We start from the raw sequence: 19,515 nt of genomic DNA, 5'->3' as shown, positions 1-19,515 counted from the left end.
CCTAGTCCAGGAAGATCCCACATGCTGTGGAGCAACTAAGCCCGTGCGCCACAACTACTGAGCCCGCGTGCCTAGAGTCTGTGCTCCACAACAAGAAAAGCCACCGCAATGAGGAGCCTGCGCACCACAACGAAGAGTAGCCCCTGTTCACCGCAACCAGAGAAAAGTCCACACACAGCAATGAAGACCCAATGCGGTCAAAGATAAAATAAAAAAAAAATTAAAAGAAAAAAAAAAAGAACGTATTGAAGACTGAAAATGCAGCCAGTTAATAGACTCAAGTAATTACCTGTCTGCCATTAAACAAATACAACATATTTTCACTGAGGTTTGTTTAATTTGACTGAATTTCCCTAAATACTCTAAATGTTTCTATTCTGCAAACTGTGTGCATATACTAATAAACGTACTTCTTTTTAAACTAAAAAAAAAAAAAGAAGAAGAAGAAGAAGAAAGAGTGAGAGATAGTATCAGGCATTTAAAACCAGATGAACAGGAGTTTACCTATTAAAAAAAAATTCAACGTCTTTAGGGGTGCACATTTTAATGTGGCGATCCCTATGTGGACCATTCTCTCCTTAGATATAAAATACAAGTATTGTGTGATGCTATTTTCGGTATTCTAATTTCTTACAAGTTCAAGTAGCTCATGACTCAAGCCCTCATATTTCTCACAAAGAATTATGCCAATGGCTAGAGATGTTCGGAACCAAGCCTTCCAACAAATGTTGGTGGAGCTGCCCTCAACGTCCAAGTTTCATGACACAAGACAGCAGTGAACACATAAAAACAAAGGGCTGGGGTCCTTTGCTCCCTCAAACATTGCCCCACCAAAAAACAGAACTGATGAAAAACTGCAACAGGCTTGGCAGGAAAGTCTGAAAGAGCTTACGAAAGCATTTGTTTTTTTCCGTTTATAGTCTTTGTCTCTATCCCCTCCACCTCTTTGTTATTTTTCTTTTTTCTTTATTGGTCACACCGTGGGGCTTGCGGGATCTTAGTTCCCCGACAGGGATCAAAGCCAGGTCCTCCGACAGTGAAAGCGCGGAGTCCTAACCACTGGGACTCTGCAGGGAATTCCCTTGTTAGTTTTCTTTTTAACATAATGCTGAGATGGCTTAAGTGCAAACCAAGGGGGAGCCCTGTGGCTGAATGTTGTTATAAGCGCATAACGAACCCTGAGTCTGTCTCCTCTGCGCTTCCTCACAGGAAAAGCCCAAGCTCCGTCAAGTTCCAATATGACTCTACGTGACTAGTGGTGACATGTCACAGGAGGCTTTCTCACGGCAATAATTAAGTGGTTCCTCTTCATTACACATTCTCAGGTGGCGAGGATGAGTCTTCTTTTGGCTGAGGAGCGTCCTTCTGGTTACATTCAGAACGTCTTTCCCCGGTATGTTCTCTGATGTTGACAGAGGTGGACGGACCCACGGGTGGCATAGCTTCATGTGCTGAGTTTCTCCACAGAATGAATCCTCTGAACGATGAGCAGGGGCCGAAGGCTTTTGACATTTCCACTGCATTCGCAAGGCGTCTTCTCCCACATGACCACTTATGCATTTGAAAAGCAGACAAAAAACCCTCCCAGAATTCTTTACACTCAAAGGATTCTTCCCTCCAGCATGGATCCCCTCATGAAAGACAAAAAAGGAGCAGCGGTGAAGGCCTTTTTCTCAAGTATGAACCCGCTGGTGCTGCAGGAGATGTGACCTGCGTTTGAAGGCCTTCCCACACTCGGCGCACTTGTATGGCGTCTCCCCGGTGTGGATGACAGAGTGCTGGATGAGGTACGTGCTCCGGTGAAAGGCCTTCCCGCACTGGGCACACTCGTAGGGCTTCTCCCCCGTGTGAATCCGCTGGTGCTGTAGGAGTTCTGAGCTGCACCTGAAGGCCTTCCCACACTCTGTGCAATCGTAGGGCTTCTCTCCAGTGTGGATGATGTAGTGCTGGATGAGGTGTGCTCTGTTGCTAAATGATTTCTCACATTCTTTGCATTCAAAGGGTTTTTCTCCAGTGTGGGTCCTATTGTGGCGAATAAAAGTAGAGCGGTGGGTGAAGGCCTTTCGACACTGGCCGCACTCATAGGGCTTCTCCCCAGTGTGGATCGGCTGGTGCTGCAGGAGGTATGACCTGCGTTTGAAGGCCTTCCCACACTCGGCACATTTGTATGGCGTCTCCCCGGTGTGGATGACGTAGTGCCGGGTCAGGGTTGAGCTCTGGCTGAAAGCTTTCCCACACGCATTGCATTCATAGGGCTTCATTCCAGTGTGAATCCGCTGATGTCGAACAAGGTACCACTTCCTGTTAAAACTCTTCCCGCACTGCTTGCACTTGTAGAGGTTATGAATCAGGGGGCCTTTTCCTGGTCCCTGTGGGTCACGTTCACAGAGAACATCTCCCTGAGAGACTCTCTCCTGGAACGCCCTGGAGTGCACACCATCATCCGCCTCCAAACCATCATCTTCAAGGCTCGTTTTCCCAGGATGCGTTTCCTTGTGGGCGTCTGTCTCTGGCCTCAGCTGACCTTTCTGCACTTCCAAAAGCCCTTCTGGATCCATGGCTTGCCTCGACCTGCAGTCCCTTGAAGATTCCAGAGTCAGGCTTCCCTGGAGCAAGACTCCTTCAGACAAAACCAGCTCTCTGGTCTGACGTTTTGCTCTGTCATCTGGAAAGAATCCAATACACAAAGGGGGACTTTCGGTGATACAACACAGAAGAAACAGAAGCAACACTTCAGTGAACAAATGAGGATGAAATCAGCACCTCTGATATCTGCTATGTTTTAACGTCAGTGTATCCTAGATTTCCAGTTACTTTCTATGACCCTTGTACCCTAACACCATTAAAGGGAAAATCTGGCAGGAGGCCGGACCGGGAGACAGAGGATCTGGAGTAGGGGAGGGAGGACAGTTTCATTAATACTGTCTGGAGAGCATCTGCCTCAAGGATTGATGTCTTGGTTCTGTGAGAGTGTAGGGAAGTGGCACCTAGCAAGACTGGGAAGAAAAGGTCATCTTCCCTGGGAGGTGTCCCATGAGCTGGGTCCTAATGCAGACATCAGAGTTGCCAGAAAGAAAGAAGGATGGGGTACTGGGTAGAAACGGAAGGAATAAGCGTGGGTAGATCCACCTTTGGAGAGTGCTTAAGAGTTATAAGAAGAAAAGGTACTATCAATCAGCCATAAAAAAGAAGGAAATCATGCCATTTGCAGCAACCTGGATGGACCTGGAGATTATCATACTAAGTGAAGTGAGTTAGAGAAAGACAAATATCATAGGATATCACTTATATGTGGAATCTAAAAACAATGATACAAATGAACTTATTTACAAAACAGAAACAGACTCACAGACATAGAAAACAAACTCATGGTTACTAAAGGGGAAAGGCTGGGGGGAGGGAAAGATAAATTAGGAGTTTGGGTTTAGCAGATACACACTACTATATATAAAGTAAACAACAAGCACCTACTGTATAGCACGAGGAACTATACTCAATACCTTGTAATAACCTATAAGGCAAAAGGATCTGAAAATGAATGGATATATGTATATGTATAACTGAATCACTTTACTATACACCTGAAACACAACATTGTAAATCAACTATATTTCAATTAAAAAAGAAAAAATTGCCTAGAAAATGGCCTGGGATGTAATAAGTGCTATATAAGTGGCTGATAAATAAAACACTGAAAATACTGTTTGAATTAAAAAAAAAAACAAAGAGGTACTTCACTGGTGGCCCAGTGGTTAGGACTCCATGTTTCCACTACAGGGGTCCTGGGTTTGATCCCTGGTCAGGGAACTAAGATCCCACAAGCCACACAGCGCAGCAAAAAAAGAGAGTTACAAGAAGAAAGTGGCACCAGAATCCTGGTGAAGGCAAGCCTGAAGGGGCGGTTACAGGAAGAAGAGAATAAAAATCTCAGAAGAAAAGGGGTAGTGGGACACACAAACTCAAACGGTATGAAAGACGAGTTTCTGCTCTGTTGAGAAGCATTAGAGTGGTGTTAGCAGGGAGAACTCTGGAGTCACAATGCCTCAGTTTGAGGAGCGGCTTGTGGGATCTTAGTTCCCTGATGAGGGATCAAACCTGTGCCCCCTGAAGTGGAGGGGCACAGCCCTAACCACTAGACCGTCAGGGAAGTCCCTCCTTTCTTCTTTTATTTTCCTTTAAATTTATGTATTTTATTTATTTATTTTTGCTTGCATTGGGTCTTCGTTGCTGTACGTGGTCTTTCTCTAGTTGCAGCAAGCGGGGGTTATTCTTCGTTGTGTTGCGCGGGCTTCTCATTGCGGTGGCTTCTCTTGTTGCGGAGCATGGGCTCTAGGCGTGCGGGCTTCAGTAGTTGTGGCATGCAGGCTCTAGAACGCAGGCTCAGTAGTTGCTCTGCAGCATGTGGGATCTTCCCGGACCAGGGCTCAAACCCGTGTCCCCTGCATTGGCAGACAGATTCTTAACCACTGAGCCACCAGGGAATCCCCCTCCTTTCTTCTTTATGTCATAATTTCCTCACCTAAGAGGCTAGAGGACTCTCAGTTTCTCCGGGTGTCATGAGGGTTAAATGAGAAAATGCCTGTAAAGCTCTCAGCACATTTCTTGACGCAGTGCGAGTATGTATGTTGGTTAATTTTATATGTCAACTTGGCTTGGCTACTGTGCTGAGCTCTTTGGTCAAACACCATTCTGGAGGTTGCTGTGAGGTACTTTTTAGATATGACTGACACTGGAATCATCAAACTTTGAGAAAGGCAAGTTACCCTTCTTAATGTGGGTGGGCCTCATCCGATCAATCAATGTCCTTGGGACTTCCCTGGTGGCGCAGGGGTTAAGAATCCACCTGCCAATTCAAGGAATACAGGTCCGAGCCCTGGTCTGGGAGGATACCACAAGCTGCGGTGCAACTAAGCCTGTGCGCCACAACTACTGAGCCTGGGTTCTAGAGCCCGTGAGCCACAACTACTGAGCCCACGTGATGCAACTACTGAAGCCCGTGCACCTAGAACCCGTGCTCCACAACAAGAGAAGCCACCAAAATGAGAATCCCATGCACTGCAATGAAGAGTAGCCCCCGCTCACCACAACTAGAGAAAGCCCACATGGAGCAATGAAGACCCAATGCAGCCAGAAAAATAAATAAATAAATAAACTTAAAAAAAAAAAATCAATGTCCTTAAGGGAAAAGGCTGAGATGCCCTGGGAGGGAAAGGATTCTGCCTCCAGACCCAGGACTGCAAGCATCTACTCTTCCAGCTTACTGGACTGCCCCGAAGATTTTGAAATCACTTAACCCTCACAATCACATGAAGCCTAATCAATAGAATAAAACTCTGATTTATCTCCTTTTGGGTCTGATTCTCTGAAGAAGTCTAATGTTATTATTCTCATTGTTGTACTGGGCAGTTAGGATGACAGCAATGCCATTAGCAAGAACAAGCCATCTTATTCTACAGGCCAAAGAGAGTGGCCTCAGTAGAAACCAAACCTACGGACACCCAGCATCTAGAACTAAGACAATAAATTTCTGTTGTTTGAGGCACGCCCCCTCATCCAAAAGGAAAAGAAAAAGAAAACCTATCCACAGTAATAGAGTGTAAACAGTGGGTAACACTGTAGGACAAGCTATTGACAAGGATGAAGCACCAGGAACCTGCAACAAAACTGGAAATAGTCTAAATTTTGGGTGAGGTGGAGGATACCTCAGTTTATACATATGTGAAAAGTAAAGATGATTTCCCACTCTTGGGCATATATCCAGACAAAACTCTAATTCAAAAAGCTATATGCACCCCTATGTTCACAGCAGCACTATTTACAATAGCCAAGACATGGAAATACCCTAAATGTCCATTGACAGAGGAATGGATAAAGAAGATGTGGTACATACATACAATGGAATGTTACTCAGCCATGAAAAAGAATGAAATAATGCCATTTGCAGCAACGTGGATGGATCTAGAGATTGTCATGCCAAGCAAAGTAACTCAGAGAAAGACAAATACCATATAATATCACTTATGTGTGGAATCTAAAAAAAAATGGCACAATGACACAAATGAACTTACCTACAAAACAGAAACAGACTCACAGGTATAGAGAGCAGTCTTGTGGTTGCCAAGGGGGTTGGTGGAGAGAGATGGATTGGGAGTTTGGGATTAGCAGATGCAAACAATTACATATAGGATGGATAAACAAGGTCCCATTTTATAGCACAGGGAACTATATTCAATATCCTGAGATAAACCATAATGGAAAAGAATGTATACATATGTATAACTGAATCACTTTGCTGTACAGCAGAAATTAACACAACATTCTAAATCAACAATACTGCAATAAAATTTTTTTTTTTTTTTTTTTTTTTGGTGCCGAAACCCGGGAAAAATTTTTTAAAAATTGAAAAAAGAAAAAGTGAAGCTGAACCTGAAGGATTGATATGTATCACTGTATAATTCCGATATAAAAAAATTAAGTAGATTTTAAAAACAAAGGGTATGGAAGTCAAATATATAGAGTCAATCCTTGAATAACATGGATCTAAAACCCATAGGTCCACTTATACACGATTTCAGCCCTTTGTATCTGTGAGTTCTGCATCCATGAGATCAACCGACCGTGGATCAAAATACTACATAATCTGCAGTTGACTGAATCTGAAGATATGGAACTGTGCATATGGAGGGGGACGGCCCACCATAAGGGACCTTAGCATCCACGGATGTTGGTATCTGCGGGAGCACTGGAACCCATCCCCCACATACTCCACAGGACAACTGTCCATCATTTCCAAAATGAGACAACTCTTTCAAGAGTTGTGGGCTTCCCTGGTGGCGCAGTGGTTAAGAATCCGCCTGCCAATGCAGGGGACACGGGTTCGATCCGTGGTCTGGGAAGATCCCACATGCCGTGGAGCAACTAACCCCATGCGCCACAACTACTGAGCCTGTGCTCTAGAGCCCGTGAGCCGCAACTACTGAGCCTGTGTGCCTCAACTACTGAATCCCATGAGCCTAGAACCTGTGCTCCACGAGAGAAGCCACCACAATTAGAAGCCCACGCACTGCAATGAAGAGTAGCCCCCGCTTGCCACAACTAGAAAAAGCTCACGTGCAGCAGTGAAGACCCAACAGATCCAAAAATAAATAAATAAAATAAATAAATTTATTTAAAAAAAAAGATGACGAGAGGGACTTCCCTGGGGCGCAGTGGTTAAAAATCCGCCTGCCAAAGCAGGGGACATGGGTTCGATCCCTGGTCACGGAAAATCCCACATGCCGCAGAGCAAGTAAGCCCGTGTGCCACAACTACTGAGTCTGCACTCTAGAGCCCACGAGCCCATGTGCTGCAACTACTGAAGATCGTGCACCTAGAGCCCCTTCTACGCCACAGCAAATGAGAAGCCCACACACCGCAACGAAGAGTAGCCCCCGCTCGCTGCAACTAGAGAAAGCCTGCGCACAGCAGTGAAGACCCAATACAGCCAAAAATAAATAAAATAAAATAAATAAATTTATATATATATAAAAAGATGATGAGAGCTTGAATTAGGGTGCTGGTGATGGACTCAGGACACACGGATAATCTCAAACGGGCAGGCCTGGGGATGGACGGATGTTGGTTTGATGGAGAGAGAGGCTGGCTGAGGTGTTGCTAATCTTCTAATCAGCTTAGATGGCAGGACGTTCTCAGAACAAGGCACGGGATAGGGGTGGGCAGGATCCCGGGGGTCTTCTAAGGCATGACAAGCTTGAGAGGTCTCTGAGACACGAAAGTGGAGATCTGGGAATAAGGAAATGGGGGCGGGGTGGCGTGTGGAACAGAGCATCGGTAGTGGAATTGGCCAAAGACACTTACAGGCGGGCTGAGAAGACTGAAGGACCGATAGAGAATAGAGACTGTGACTCACTGTGGATTATTCAAGCTACAGTCAGCAGCAGAGATGTGGGGCTGAAAACCCCAAACATCCGCTTGGTGTTCTTAAGGGCAAGAGGGGCAGGAAGGTACAGTGCAAGGGGCTGCTTCTGAGTGTCTTGTGGACAAACAGGAGGATGGATAAATGGATGGAGAAGGTGGGAAAGAGTTCCATAGAGAGTATAGCATAGATCATAACTTCAAGGGGAAGAAAGGCCCCTTTTCCTCTGAGTCTAGAAGTCCAGGAAAAATGTGTGATACCACCATTTACTTTGATTAATACAATTACATGGATATGGTAAGAACTGACCTTAGTCGACCCTCTCTATAGACCAGGCACTGTACTAAGCAGTTTTCTGCATTATCTCATTATACCTTCAAACAACCCACTCACATACACACTAGCCTCGCTCTGACTTCCTGAGAGCAGGGTGAGTAGAGTAGACAGAGGTCATACAAACCAAGCCCACTGGCTCTTCTCCTTCGGCCCAGAGCAAAACCACACTCTCCAGTCCTGAGCATCCAGCTGCGGCCAAATGCCTAGTCCTTGCCTGTGAGATACAGGGGAGTAAAGTATGTGTGCATCTGGGTGTGACCTGGCCCCTATCCCTTGCTGTTTCCCCTCCACCAGCTGGATTATGCTGGACCAACCTTAGAGCTATACGTTGACGTCAGAAGGTGCCTGGATCTCTAGATGCAACTAGAGATTATCATACTAAGTGAAGTAAGTCAGAAAGAGAAAGACAAATACCATATGATGTCACTTATATGTGGAATCTAAAATATGACACAAATGAACCTACTTATGAAAGAGAAACAGACTCACAGACATAGAGAACAGACTTGTGTTTGTCAAGGAGGAGGGTGGGTGGGGAGGGAAGGAGTGGGAGTTTTGGATTAGCAAATGCAAACTATTATATATAGGATGAATAAACAACAAGGTCCTACTGTATAGCGCAGGGAACTATATTCAATATCCTGTTATAAACCATAATGGAAAAGGATATAAAAAAGGAATTATATATGTGTATAACTGAGTCATTTTGCTGTATGGCAGAAATTAGCACGACAGTGTAAGTCAACTGTACTTCAATAAAAAAAAAAAAAGAGAGAAAATAAAAATTAAAAAAAAAAAAAAAAAAAAGAAGGTGCCTGAGTCTCTAAATAATGGTGTGGTCCCAAGCTGGCCAGCTGATGCACACTATACTTTGATGTGAGAGAAACCACCAGACCCCACAAAGGGGGTTTCACATAGCAGCTCAGAGGCACTGGTCCCCATGCATTCTCAAGGTTGCTGTGAACCCACTTGCCCAACAGCTATTGGCTCCTACCTGGGCACATGCTATGTGGGAGGCCTCTCCTTCCCATCCACAGCTCCTGCCCATGTTCCAGCAAGTGGATCAACTCTGGTTTGGGAACTGGATGCCCTGTGGATGGAGAAAAAAACAGGACGCAGGTGTTTTTTTTTGTTTTTTTTTTGTTTTGTTTTTTTTTTGCGGTACGCGGGCCTCTCACTGTTGTGGCCTCTCCCGTTGCGGAGCATAGGCTCCGGACGCGCAGGCTCAGCGGCCATGGCTCCCGGGCCCAGCCGCTCCGCGGCATGTGGGATCTTCCCGGACCGGGGCACGAACCCGCGTCCCCTGCATCGGCAGGCGGACTCTCAACCACTGCGCCACCAGGGAAGCCCAACGCAGGTGTTTTGATGAGAAGAATGAAACCCTTCCAGCCTATCTGGGACTTCAATACAGGAACAAGACCACGAATGTAGCGGCTCCCAAAGTAAGGAAAATGTTGATCTGTGACTGGGAATCCAACGGCACAAACACCACTCCTGGGCTGCAACTGCTATAGAGGGTGGTGCTGTCTGTCTACACAACACCACTTCCCTTAAACTTCATCAGTGGAAGCCAGCCCCATGCAGGGTCATGCCACTTTCACACACAGCCACGGGACCCTGGGAATACTCCAATAAAAAACAAAAAAACCCACAATGCTGAAGTCAAAATAATGGCATTAAGGTCCTAGCAAGTTCACGTAGAAGGCTCAGGGCTGTGAGCTAGAGGCAGGTCCCTCTGTTGAACAGAAAAATTAACCACAAAGGGGGCCATGGAATACTCACTCACACTGATCTGAGACTTTCTCTTGACAACAATCAGCGTGCCAGACAGAGAAGGTAAAAGGACTGGCTTTTGCAGGGTGTCCACCTGTGGCATTCCATGACATTCCTGTGCACCTTCTAAAATGATCTCCTGCCCAGGGGAGGATCACGGCCCAGGCCTCAGAAAGCATGTGATGATGATGTAGACACGAGGGGCCTTTGAACCAAGATTGTGCTGTTTAGGAAGATCCCTGGGTGGCACTGATGACAAATGCCATGTAGGGGTCTCCCTCACTCACCCACTCGTCTGAGAACAGCCCTGCTAACTGGCTGTGGTGATACCTGACATCACCAGGCTGGGTCAGTCAGCTTCCCTCCTGTGGAATCTGCAACAAGGACCTCAAACTGAGGCCCGAGGGTGCTGGGCACTGGGATGGGGCTGGTGTTCATAAGGACATTGTTTCTATCCCACCGATCACTGCTACAGACACAGGGAGATCAGGCAGGAGGAGAAGCGACCAGAAAAATGCAGGGCCTGTGGGGAGGAGGAAAGGTGACTCCTGTGACCTTGATCAGCCTGGAAACAAGGCGGGTGGGGTCCCCCACATGTGTGAGAGCTAAGCACTTACCCAGTGAGACCAGGAGCCCACAGATCTCCAGCATCACCTCTTGGTACAGGGTCCTCTGATCCAGGTCAAGTTGTCCCCACTCCTCCCGGGTAAAGGTCACGGCCACATCCTTGAAGGTCACCAACACCTGGACAGTCAAATAGGTAGTGGTGTTGGGCTTTTGCACTTGGATAGGATCAACCCTGTCACTCTGTTGCCGGTGAAGATGCAGAGAGACACAGGCCTGAACCACTGAGGCCTGCTGATTGCCGAGTTCTGTGTTGGGCTCAAGGGGGAGGTGGAAGCAGTCTCTGGATATAACGCAACTGTGGCTGAGAGAAAAGCCTCCTGTGAAGGAAGCCACTAGAGATGACACAGACAATGGTTTTCCATGAGGACTGGGGGCAGATGGTACGTGCTCTGGGAAAAATGTTCATGATGATAATTCCAACAATGGTAACAGCAAAGTGACAGGTGCTGAGCCTCCCTGGTCCTCATGGTGCACCTGCCCCAGGCTGCGGTCTTCACACGCTGCGGTAAAGTGACTAGAGATCCCTCGCTCTGGAGCCAGATTTCTGGGGTTTGAATGAAGACTCTTAAATCTGACACTCGGGACTTCCCTGGTGGTGCACTGGTTAAGAATCTGCCTGCCAATGCAGGAGACACGGGTTTGAGCCCTGGTCAGGGAACATCCCACATGCCACGGAGCAACTAAGCCCGAGTGCCACAACTACTGAGCCTGTGCTCTAGAGCCCGTGAGCCACAATTACTGAGCCCGCATGCCACAACTACTGAAGCCCATGTGCTCTAGGGTCTGTGCTCCGCAACAAAGAGAAGCCACCACAATGAGAAGCCCACGCACTGCAATGAAGAATAGCTCCTGCTTGCCACAACTAGAGAAAGCCCGCGCGCAGCAACAAAGACCCAACACAGCCAAAAATAAATAAATAAATTTATATATATATAAAAAAATCTGACACTTGCTGGCAGTGTGATCATGGGGAGGATGACATCCCATCATTTCTCCAAGCATCAATTTCCACATCAATACAACAATCACTCCCACTATGCCAATTCTTAGAACTAAAGAGAAAATGTTCCCACACCAGATGCTGTGGAGTGCCTGGCCCAGTTAAGTGTTCAGTGTATTTTGTGACTTTCACTAATCCACAGCCCACAAGGTAAATGCCATCGTCACCACCATGTCACAGCCAGAGGCCTGAGGCTCAGGCAGCTCTAGAAAATCAACCACAACCTCAAATTTAAGGAAAAGTGGGGGAATTCCCTGGTGGTTCAGTGGTTAGGACTCCACGCTTTCACTGCTGAGGCCCTAAGCTCAATAGTTGGTCAGGAACTAAAATCCTACAAGCGATGTTGCGTGGCAAAAAAAAAAAAAAAAAAAAGGGTGGGGGCGGTGGCGAAGCAGTGCGGAGGCAGCAGCTGCACGAGGGGCTGCGGCGTCAGAGGCGAACCAGCAACCCAAACACCTGGGTTAACCACGTCTCGTCCACAACCCTCCTAGGTGAGAATTATGAAGATGACGACCTAGTAAACTCTGATGAGGTTATGAAGAAACCATTTCCAGTACAGATTGTTCTTGCACATGAAGCTGACCATAATTTTGAGCTTGATGAAGAAGTTTTGGAGCAGATATTGCTACAGGAGCACATAAGAGATCTTCACATAGTAGTGGTATCCATGACAGGAGCTTTTCGTAAAGGGAAATCATTTTTACTGGACTTCATGCTTAGATGTATGTATAACAAGGATTCTCAAAGTTGGATTGGTGGAAACAATGAAGCACTGACTGGCTTTACATGGCGAGTTTGTTGTGAAAGAGAAACAACAGGCATATGTCTGGAATGAACAAAAGTGGCTGTGCTGCTAATGGATACCCAAGGTGCCTTTGATAGCCAGTCAACTATCAGAGATTGTGCAACAGTGTTTGCTCTGAGTACTATGACTGGCTCTCTCCAGGTATATAATTTGTCTCAAAATATTCAAGAAGATGATCTTCAACACTTGCAATTATTTACAGAATATGGCAGACTTGCAATGAAAGAAATCTACCAGAAATCATTTCAGACATTAATGTTTTTGATTCGAAACTAGAATTATCCTTATGAACATTCATATGGTTTGGAAAGTGGAAAACAATTCCTTGAAAAGAGATTGCAGGTAAAACAAAATCAACCTGAAGAGCTACAGAATGTAAGGAAGCACATTCACAATTGTTTCTCAAATCTTGGTTGCTTCCTTTTGCCACATCCTAGTCTTAAAGTTGCAACTAATCCTAGTTTTTTTGTGGCCTCTCCCGTTGAGGAGCACGGGTTCTGGACGCGCAGGCTCAGCGGCCATGGTTCACGGGCCTAGCCACTCCGCGGCATGTGGGATCTTCCCGGACAGGGACACGAACCCATGTCCCCTGCATCGGCAGGCGGACTCTCAACCACTGCACCACCAGGGAAGCCCATCCTAGTTTTGATGGGAGATTGAAAGATATTGATGAAGAGTTTGAACGAGAGCTTTGAAATCTGGTTCCAGTGCTACTTGCCCCAGAAAATTTGGTAGCAAAAGAGATAAGAGATGAAAGTCATTTGTAGAGACCTTGTAGAATACTTTAAGGCTTATATTAAAATTTATATAAGAAGTCCATGCTTCAGGCAACAGCTGAAGCTAATAAATTTGCTGCAGTAGCAGGAGCAAGAGAGAAAGTATGGAGCAGGTAGGCAGTGGGGACAAGCCTTACATTGCACCTTCAGATCTGGAAGTGAAAACACCTGGATCTCAAGGAAGTGGCGATTAAACAGTTTCGTTCAGTAAAAAAAATGGGTGGAGAGGAATTCTACCGTCGTTATCAGGACCAGCTTGAGGCTGAAATAGAAGAAACCTATGCAAATTTTATAAAGAAACCTATGCAAATTTTATAAAGCACAATGATGGAAAAAATATCTTCTATGCTGCTCATACGCCTGCCACACTGTTTGCAGTCATGTTTGCTATGTATATAATCTCAGGACTGACTGGTTTCGTTGGCCCAAACTCTATAGCCGTCTGTGTAACCTTGTCATGGGGTTAGCACTGAGGCCTCTTTGTACTTGGGCATATGTTACATACTTTGGGGAGTTCACAGAAATTTGAACAATGATTGATCAGATTGCTGAAACACTATGGGAACAGGTATTGAAGCCCCTGGGTGATAATTCGACAGAGGAAAACATAAGGCAGTCTGTAACAAACTCTATCAAAGCAAGCCTGACTGTCCAGCTGTCTCATCATGCCAGATTAAAGACTGACAGTTCATCTCCTCATGGACTCCACTCTTTCTTCTTTTCATGCTAGCTGTACAATGAGAACTCAAATAAAAATAAACCAAAGTTTACAATCAACTGTAGAAGTAGTTTAGTATAACTGGCTTCACAGATGGCTGCCACAGAGTTAAAATTGTTGGTTTTAAGCATTCTATTTATGGCTCCTAAGACATGAAGACTAACTGTGCATTAGTTTTCATGCACACTTGTGCCATGTTTAATTCTTTTTTTCCCCTTTTTACTTAATCTAATGTTAGTGAAATCTGTCTTATGTAAAGGATATTTCAGGGAAATATTTTAAGAAATCTATTTAGAGTCTCTTTAACACAGTGTCCCATTGAAATTTTAATTTTTAGAGGTTATGAATCACTGTATCAATAATCAGATTGCAATGACAATGAAGCCTTTATTGAGCCATGACATTAAAAGTACATATTGCTTTACTGCCTTCAATACCAGTATTACATAAATGCATATATCAGGAACTTCACAGAAATTACATGATAATTCTTGTAGCTAAGAAAATGACTCTGAGGTGTACATTTGTCTTGCCTTTGAAAATTTATAAACCTGTCCAAAAAGGAGACGCATATCTGGGAAACTGAACTGTCTTTATGCAGTTTAGCCTTTGTGTACATAAAATATGCCATTAATTTTATTGGGGGAGAAATTCCAACCAAAAATGTTGCCTACAGCTCTGAGTTAAGAGTATCTATACAGTGTGCAGCTTTTATTTTCTAAAATCGCAGATAGGGCATGTATATGAATTATAAATATATAAACACGATTTTGTATTAAAAGTTTTGTAGTTTATGACAAAATCTAGTTCTGTGGTAGGCTAATGAGTACAGTCACTGTGAAGGAATGTTTGTGACTCATGTCAGTGTGTGAATGCAGACACAATTTGAAGTTTTTGATATATTTGCGATATTTATCTTCTTGAGCACTGCAATCTCACCCCCCCCCACTCCCCAAGGGAATTCAATGGGAATGTTTATCGTGACTTTGTCCTCTGTAGCATTTTAAAGTTCTTTCCTGTAATTTATTTTCAGTACATAATTAAAATTTTGTTTTATATATATATATATATATACATAAAGGAACAGAAGTGGGAATTGAACATCCAGCCAGAAAAAGATGGCACAGAGTTGCCAGAAGATGCGCAGGTGGGAGCAAGTTGTACCTTAGCTAGAATTAAAACAGCTAGGAAAAGACTGTCCTAAGAGGTGACAGTGATGCACAGGAAGGGTGGGGAGAGATAGCCCTGCAGAGATCTGGGAACAGGGCCCCAGATGAAGGAAAATGCAAGGGGAAAAGCTGCAAATTGGGCAGGAATTTTGCAAGTTCAGGACCTCCTGGCTGACTGTGGTGAGTAAGGGAAGAAGGGGAGAGGAAGAAGCATGGAGGAAGTCATGGGGCAGATCCAGTACAGGCCTGTGGGCCACAGTGCAGGAGGTTGTACTTATTATAAGTGTGATGGGAGCATCTGAGTGGCAGACCCATTCATTCATTTAACCATTTATTGAGTGCCCTTTACAAGCCCAGGCTGTTCTAGGTCTTGGCAGAGAGCAGCAACAGGCGCTCATGGTCCAGGGCTGGAAAGAGATGCTAAACAAGTAACGATATAAATGAGCAAGACAATGTCAGAGGGACGCAAAGATTCCAAAGTCAAGAAAATAGAGTTTCCCTGGTGGTTCAGTGGTTAAGAATCCGCCTGCCAATGCAGGGGACAGGGGTTTGAGCCCTGGTCCGGGAAGATCCCAAGTGCCGCGCGGAGCAACTAAGCCCATGCACCACAACTACTGAGCCTGCACTCTAGAGGCTGTGTGTCACAACTACTGAGTCTGTGAGCCACAACTACTGAAGCCCGTGCACCTACAGCCTGTGCTCCACAACAAGAGAAGCCACCGTAATGAGAAGCCCGCACAACCCAAGGAAGAGTAGCCTCCGCTGGCCACAACTAGAGAGCCTGCATGCAGCAACGAAGACCCAACACAGTTAAAAATAAAACAAATAAATTTTAAAAAGAAAGAAAAAAAGAAAGAAAATAGAGCGAGAAGACGAGGTCACGGTCTGCTTTTGACAGGGCACCAGGGAAAGCCTGTTGCAGGACAGCACACTGGAGTGAGTCTGAAATAAAGTGAGGAAGGAGCCAAGTGAATGGGAAGTTAACAAATAAGACAAGTCCTGACAGCGATCAGGACTATGATGAGGGTACTCAGGGTCACGGCTATGGAATTACCCAGGACCTGTTGTGTTTTCATGTCCAAACGGACACCACACTCCTGCACACTATCACCACTTACCATATGTAACTGAGCCTCAAATAGGAAAACAGATTCAGTGGGAAGCCAGTTCCATTGGCTGTAAACTGAAAGACAAATTCCTTGGCCTTCTGGGCGCCCTGCCTGTCCTGACACCCTTTCTGTCCTAGCAGGGCTGCAATCCCCAAGCTGCTGCAGGCTACTCCTGCCTCTTCCTCACCCCAGCCCTTATCTTTGTAGAGGTTACACAGCTGGGAACCCAAGGGTCAGATTCCCCCAGGGATGAGCCTCTAAGATCAACAAAGGCTAAAGAGACACCTCCGTGGAAAGAGAGCCAGAGTGATGCTCCCTGCACCGTGCTGTACTCGGGGGAATACACGTCACCTATGTGGTTTTTCTAGTTCCCTCAACCTAGTTGGAGGAACTTTAGCATAAAAGCCAAGGACAGGGACGTCCCTGGCGGCCCAGTGGTTAAGACTCCGCGCTCCCAATGCAGGGAGCACGGGTTCCAGCCCTGGTCGGGGAACTAGGATCCCGCATGCCTCATCACGCAGCCAAGAAAAACAAAACAAAACATAACCAAGAACAGCAGGGAAAGCTGCTCAAAGTCCTAGACTCGGAAAGAGCCGGGGCCGCAACACACAGAAAGGTCTCCGGACTGCGCGGCCTGCACTCCTCCCTGTGGGTCCTTCCACGCCACCGGTATGGGGTCAGGGGGATTCGAGAAGCCACATCTCTCCCTACCACACAGCGTCCCACTCACTGACTGACAGAAATGGGACCCTCCGTGTGAAGCCCCTAACCTGGATTCCCACCCGAAGCACAAGCGACCCCATCCCGAAGCTCCGACAAACAATGCCCTGGGGAGGACAAGGTGACGACTCAGAGGACACCACCATCCTGCACAGCAGCGCGCCTCGGCCACGTGGGTGGGGTCCGAGCGGGCGTGGCCTGGCGCGCCGTCCACTCACCTGCGCCGGGGTCACCAGCGCCGCCATCGCACCGCGGGGAGCGTAGGGCCACGTGAGGGCGCCGGAGACCGGCGGGTCCAGCGGACTTAGCTGACCCTCCCCCAGGTCGTACAAAGGCGCAGGTGGGCCCTCCAGGCTGTCCTCCCCGCTCCGTCCCGACGACCCGGGTAGAAGTCACCTAAGATAGAGACACAACTGCCCCATCACGAACAAACGGCCTCCCTGGCGACACAGGAAGTCCCGCCCCTGACAACACGAGCCACTAACGCCCGTTTTCTGTGACGTCATCAGAGCGGCGCTCACAGCCATTCCGCGGAGCATAGTCTTCAGGGTAATGTAGTTCTTGCCCAGCATCCGCTCGGGAATGAGAGTCTGCTCCTTGGAGCCAGTGTCCCAGAGGCGGGAGACTGGAGCTGGCAAAGGGCCTACAGAGGCTCCAACGAAGGAGGCGAGGCATTGGATGTTTCTAAAGGGGACACACCCAGTTTCCCTGTTGTGTTTCCTTTATCTTGTCATTTAAGATGCACCTAACTGAGCAAGTGGACATACTATATGGTAAACTTTTTAAACTTCGTATTCTGCTGCCTCCCATCGCCACAGTCTGTGAGCACCCCGCCCAGATGACTGAGTACACCAGAGTGATGAGGCTGTGGCCCCTGACACAAGCTCCCCTTGTCCTCCCTTGTGACCTAGTGACATTACAAGGCACCAATGAAATTCCCTCATGACATCTGCCTGTGTACTCCCCGCCCCCCGCTGCCCGACCTTGTCTTGGGGGCCTCTCTCTCTCTGTCTGGGCTCTCCTCCTGATTGGTTGAGCCTGCTCCGAGGATATCATGGTATCACGCAGATACAAAGTACCTACAGTCATAGATGTGAACTAATAAACTTTATCTTGCTACTGTTCAAATACATGCAGACTGAAGTTTCACAGTTCTGTGCGCTTCAGCGTGTTTGCTCAGGGTCTAGAGAGAACCGACTTCACACATGGCCATTACTAGGATTTTGCAGAAGAGGTTGGGTGTCCCTTAAACAGGTGGACAATAGAAAAACTTTGCTTTCTATAAATGTTTAAATAAATTCATGAAGATCTTCAAAAGTATGTTTGGGGAGGCTTCCCTGGTGGCGCAGTGGTTGAGAGTCCGCCTGCCGATGCAGGGGACACGGGTTCATTCCCCGGTCGGGGAAGATCCCACATGCCGCAGAGCGGCTAGGCCCGTAAGCTATGGCCGTTGAGCCTGCGCGTCCGGAGCCCATGCTCCGCAACGGGAGAGGCCACAACAGTGAGAGGCCCACGTACCGCAAAAAAAAAAAAAAAAAAAAAAAAAAAGTATGTTTGGAACATATACAGAAGATTTATTTTACAAAAAGTGAAAGTGCTTTAACATAAATTATAAATTTAAGTGTATGTTATTATCCAAATATCTTCATATTTATTCTGTCCCTTCTATTTTTTGAAAACATAATCCCTTTAAGGGGAGACATTATATTGTAGACTCCATTCAGCAAGCAGGAGCCCAAAGAAAAACCTTGATGCACACACTGCAGTGTCACTAAGTCACAATATGCCTGCTTTCAATAGTTGGCAACCAAGATATATTATCTTATCACTCTCCAACTTCCTATAGATCAGAACTTTAGAGATAATTTTGTAGGCGTCAGTGTATGCATTCCAGGTGAGACAGGCTGGGACCTGGGACCTGGGACCCTTTGCTGTAGTGCTTGCACCTGGATGAACATCTCCTCAAGCAACAGATACAAAGAAACTACAAGGGACTAAATATAACTGTGTACATGTGCTTTAGGGCAAATTATGAACAGCAAAATACAAAAGACCAAAAACCCAACTGCCACTTCTGAGGTGTCGGAAGCAAAAGCAGGGTACTGTGCATGAGCCCTGCACAAAGCACCACCAAGGGCGTGGGCAGACCACCTAAGCCATACCTCCGTTCCAACCCTCAACCCTCCTCTTACCCTCATCCCATTTAAGGGACCAGCTCACCCTCATATCAGGGACCAAGCAAGGGAAACTTACTTGCTTTTTTGCTCCCTAGTACTGCAGCATGAGACCCAGCAAAGTCTTGTCTGAATTTCTTGTCTGGCCTCCGATCAATTTTGATTAAGGAGGCCAAGAACCCTGGTCAGTAACAAAGGGATAAGAAAGAAAAGATTTCAGCAAGGATCATGACAGGGGAAATGGATGACAGCTGTAAGGAGGCCCATAAGGAAGTAGATGATGAGGCATTCTGCCTGCTTCCCACACAAAATAATTCATTCCTGCATGGGTACACCTCAGTGTTTGTGTTGAAACCCCAGCGAGCCCGGCTAATATATATATATATATATATA

The 19,515-nt window shown here is 46.4% G+C and overlaps 1 protein-coding gene and 1 pseudogene across 1 annotated transcript; one reads left to right on the top strand and one right to left on the bottom strand.

Moving 5' to 3' along the window:
* Positions 1-425: 425 nt before the first annotated feature.
* ZNF550 (zinc finger protein 550) lies at positions 426-17,375 on the bottom strand. Its single transcript, XM_027097499.1, has 4 exons — positions 17,167-17,375; positions 10,642-10,768; positions 9,246-9,341; positions 426-2,665 (listed from the first exon to the last, which is right to left on the bottom strand). The coding sequence occupies exons 1-4, from the start codon at positions 17,191-17,193 to the stop codon at positions 1,674-1,676; spliced, it is 1,242 nt and encodes a 413-aa protein (XP_026953300.1). The 5' UTR covers positions 17,194-17,375; the 3' UTR covers positions 426-1,673.
* On the top strand, positions 11,992-14,891 carry LOC113615111 (atlastin-2 pseudogene; annotated as a pseudogene).
* Positions 17,376-19,515: the final 2,140 nt, after the last annotated feature.

The sequence above is a fragment of the Aethalodelphis obliquidens genome, unplaced genomic scaffold (assembly GCF_003676395.1).
Source record: "Aethalodelphis obliquidens isolate GAN/ISIS:26980383/991018 unplaced genomic scaffold, ASM367639v1 scaffold113, whole genome shotgun sequence".
In the NCBI taxonomy this organism is placed as follows: Eukaryota; Metazoa; Chordata; class Mammalia; order Artiodactyla; family Delphinidae; genus Aethalodelphis; species Aethalodelphis obliquidens.
Note: the sequence above shows the minus strand (reverse complement) of the source record. Positions and strands in the feature narration are given on the sequence as shown.

Bases quoted from the DNA above. Each gene is read 5' to 3' on its own strand.
- ZNF550 (XM_027097499.1), bottom strand. From the start codon at position 17,193: ATGGCGGCGCTGGTGACCCCGGCGCAG. The intron at 10,769-17,166 runs GTGAGTGGACGG...TTGACTGTCCAG, and splicing joins CGCTGGTGACCCCGGCGCAG to GTGTTGGTGACCTTCAAGGA. The intron at 9,342-10,641 runs GTAAGTGCTTAG...CTCCATCCACAG, and splicing joins TGGGCTCCTGGTCTCACTGG to GGCATCCAGTTCCCAAACCA.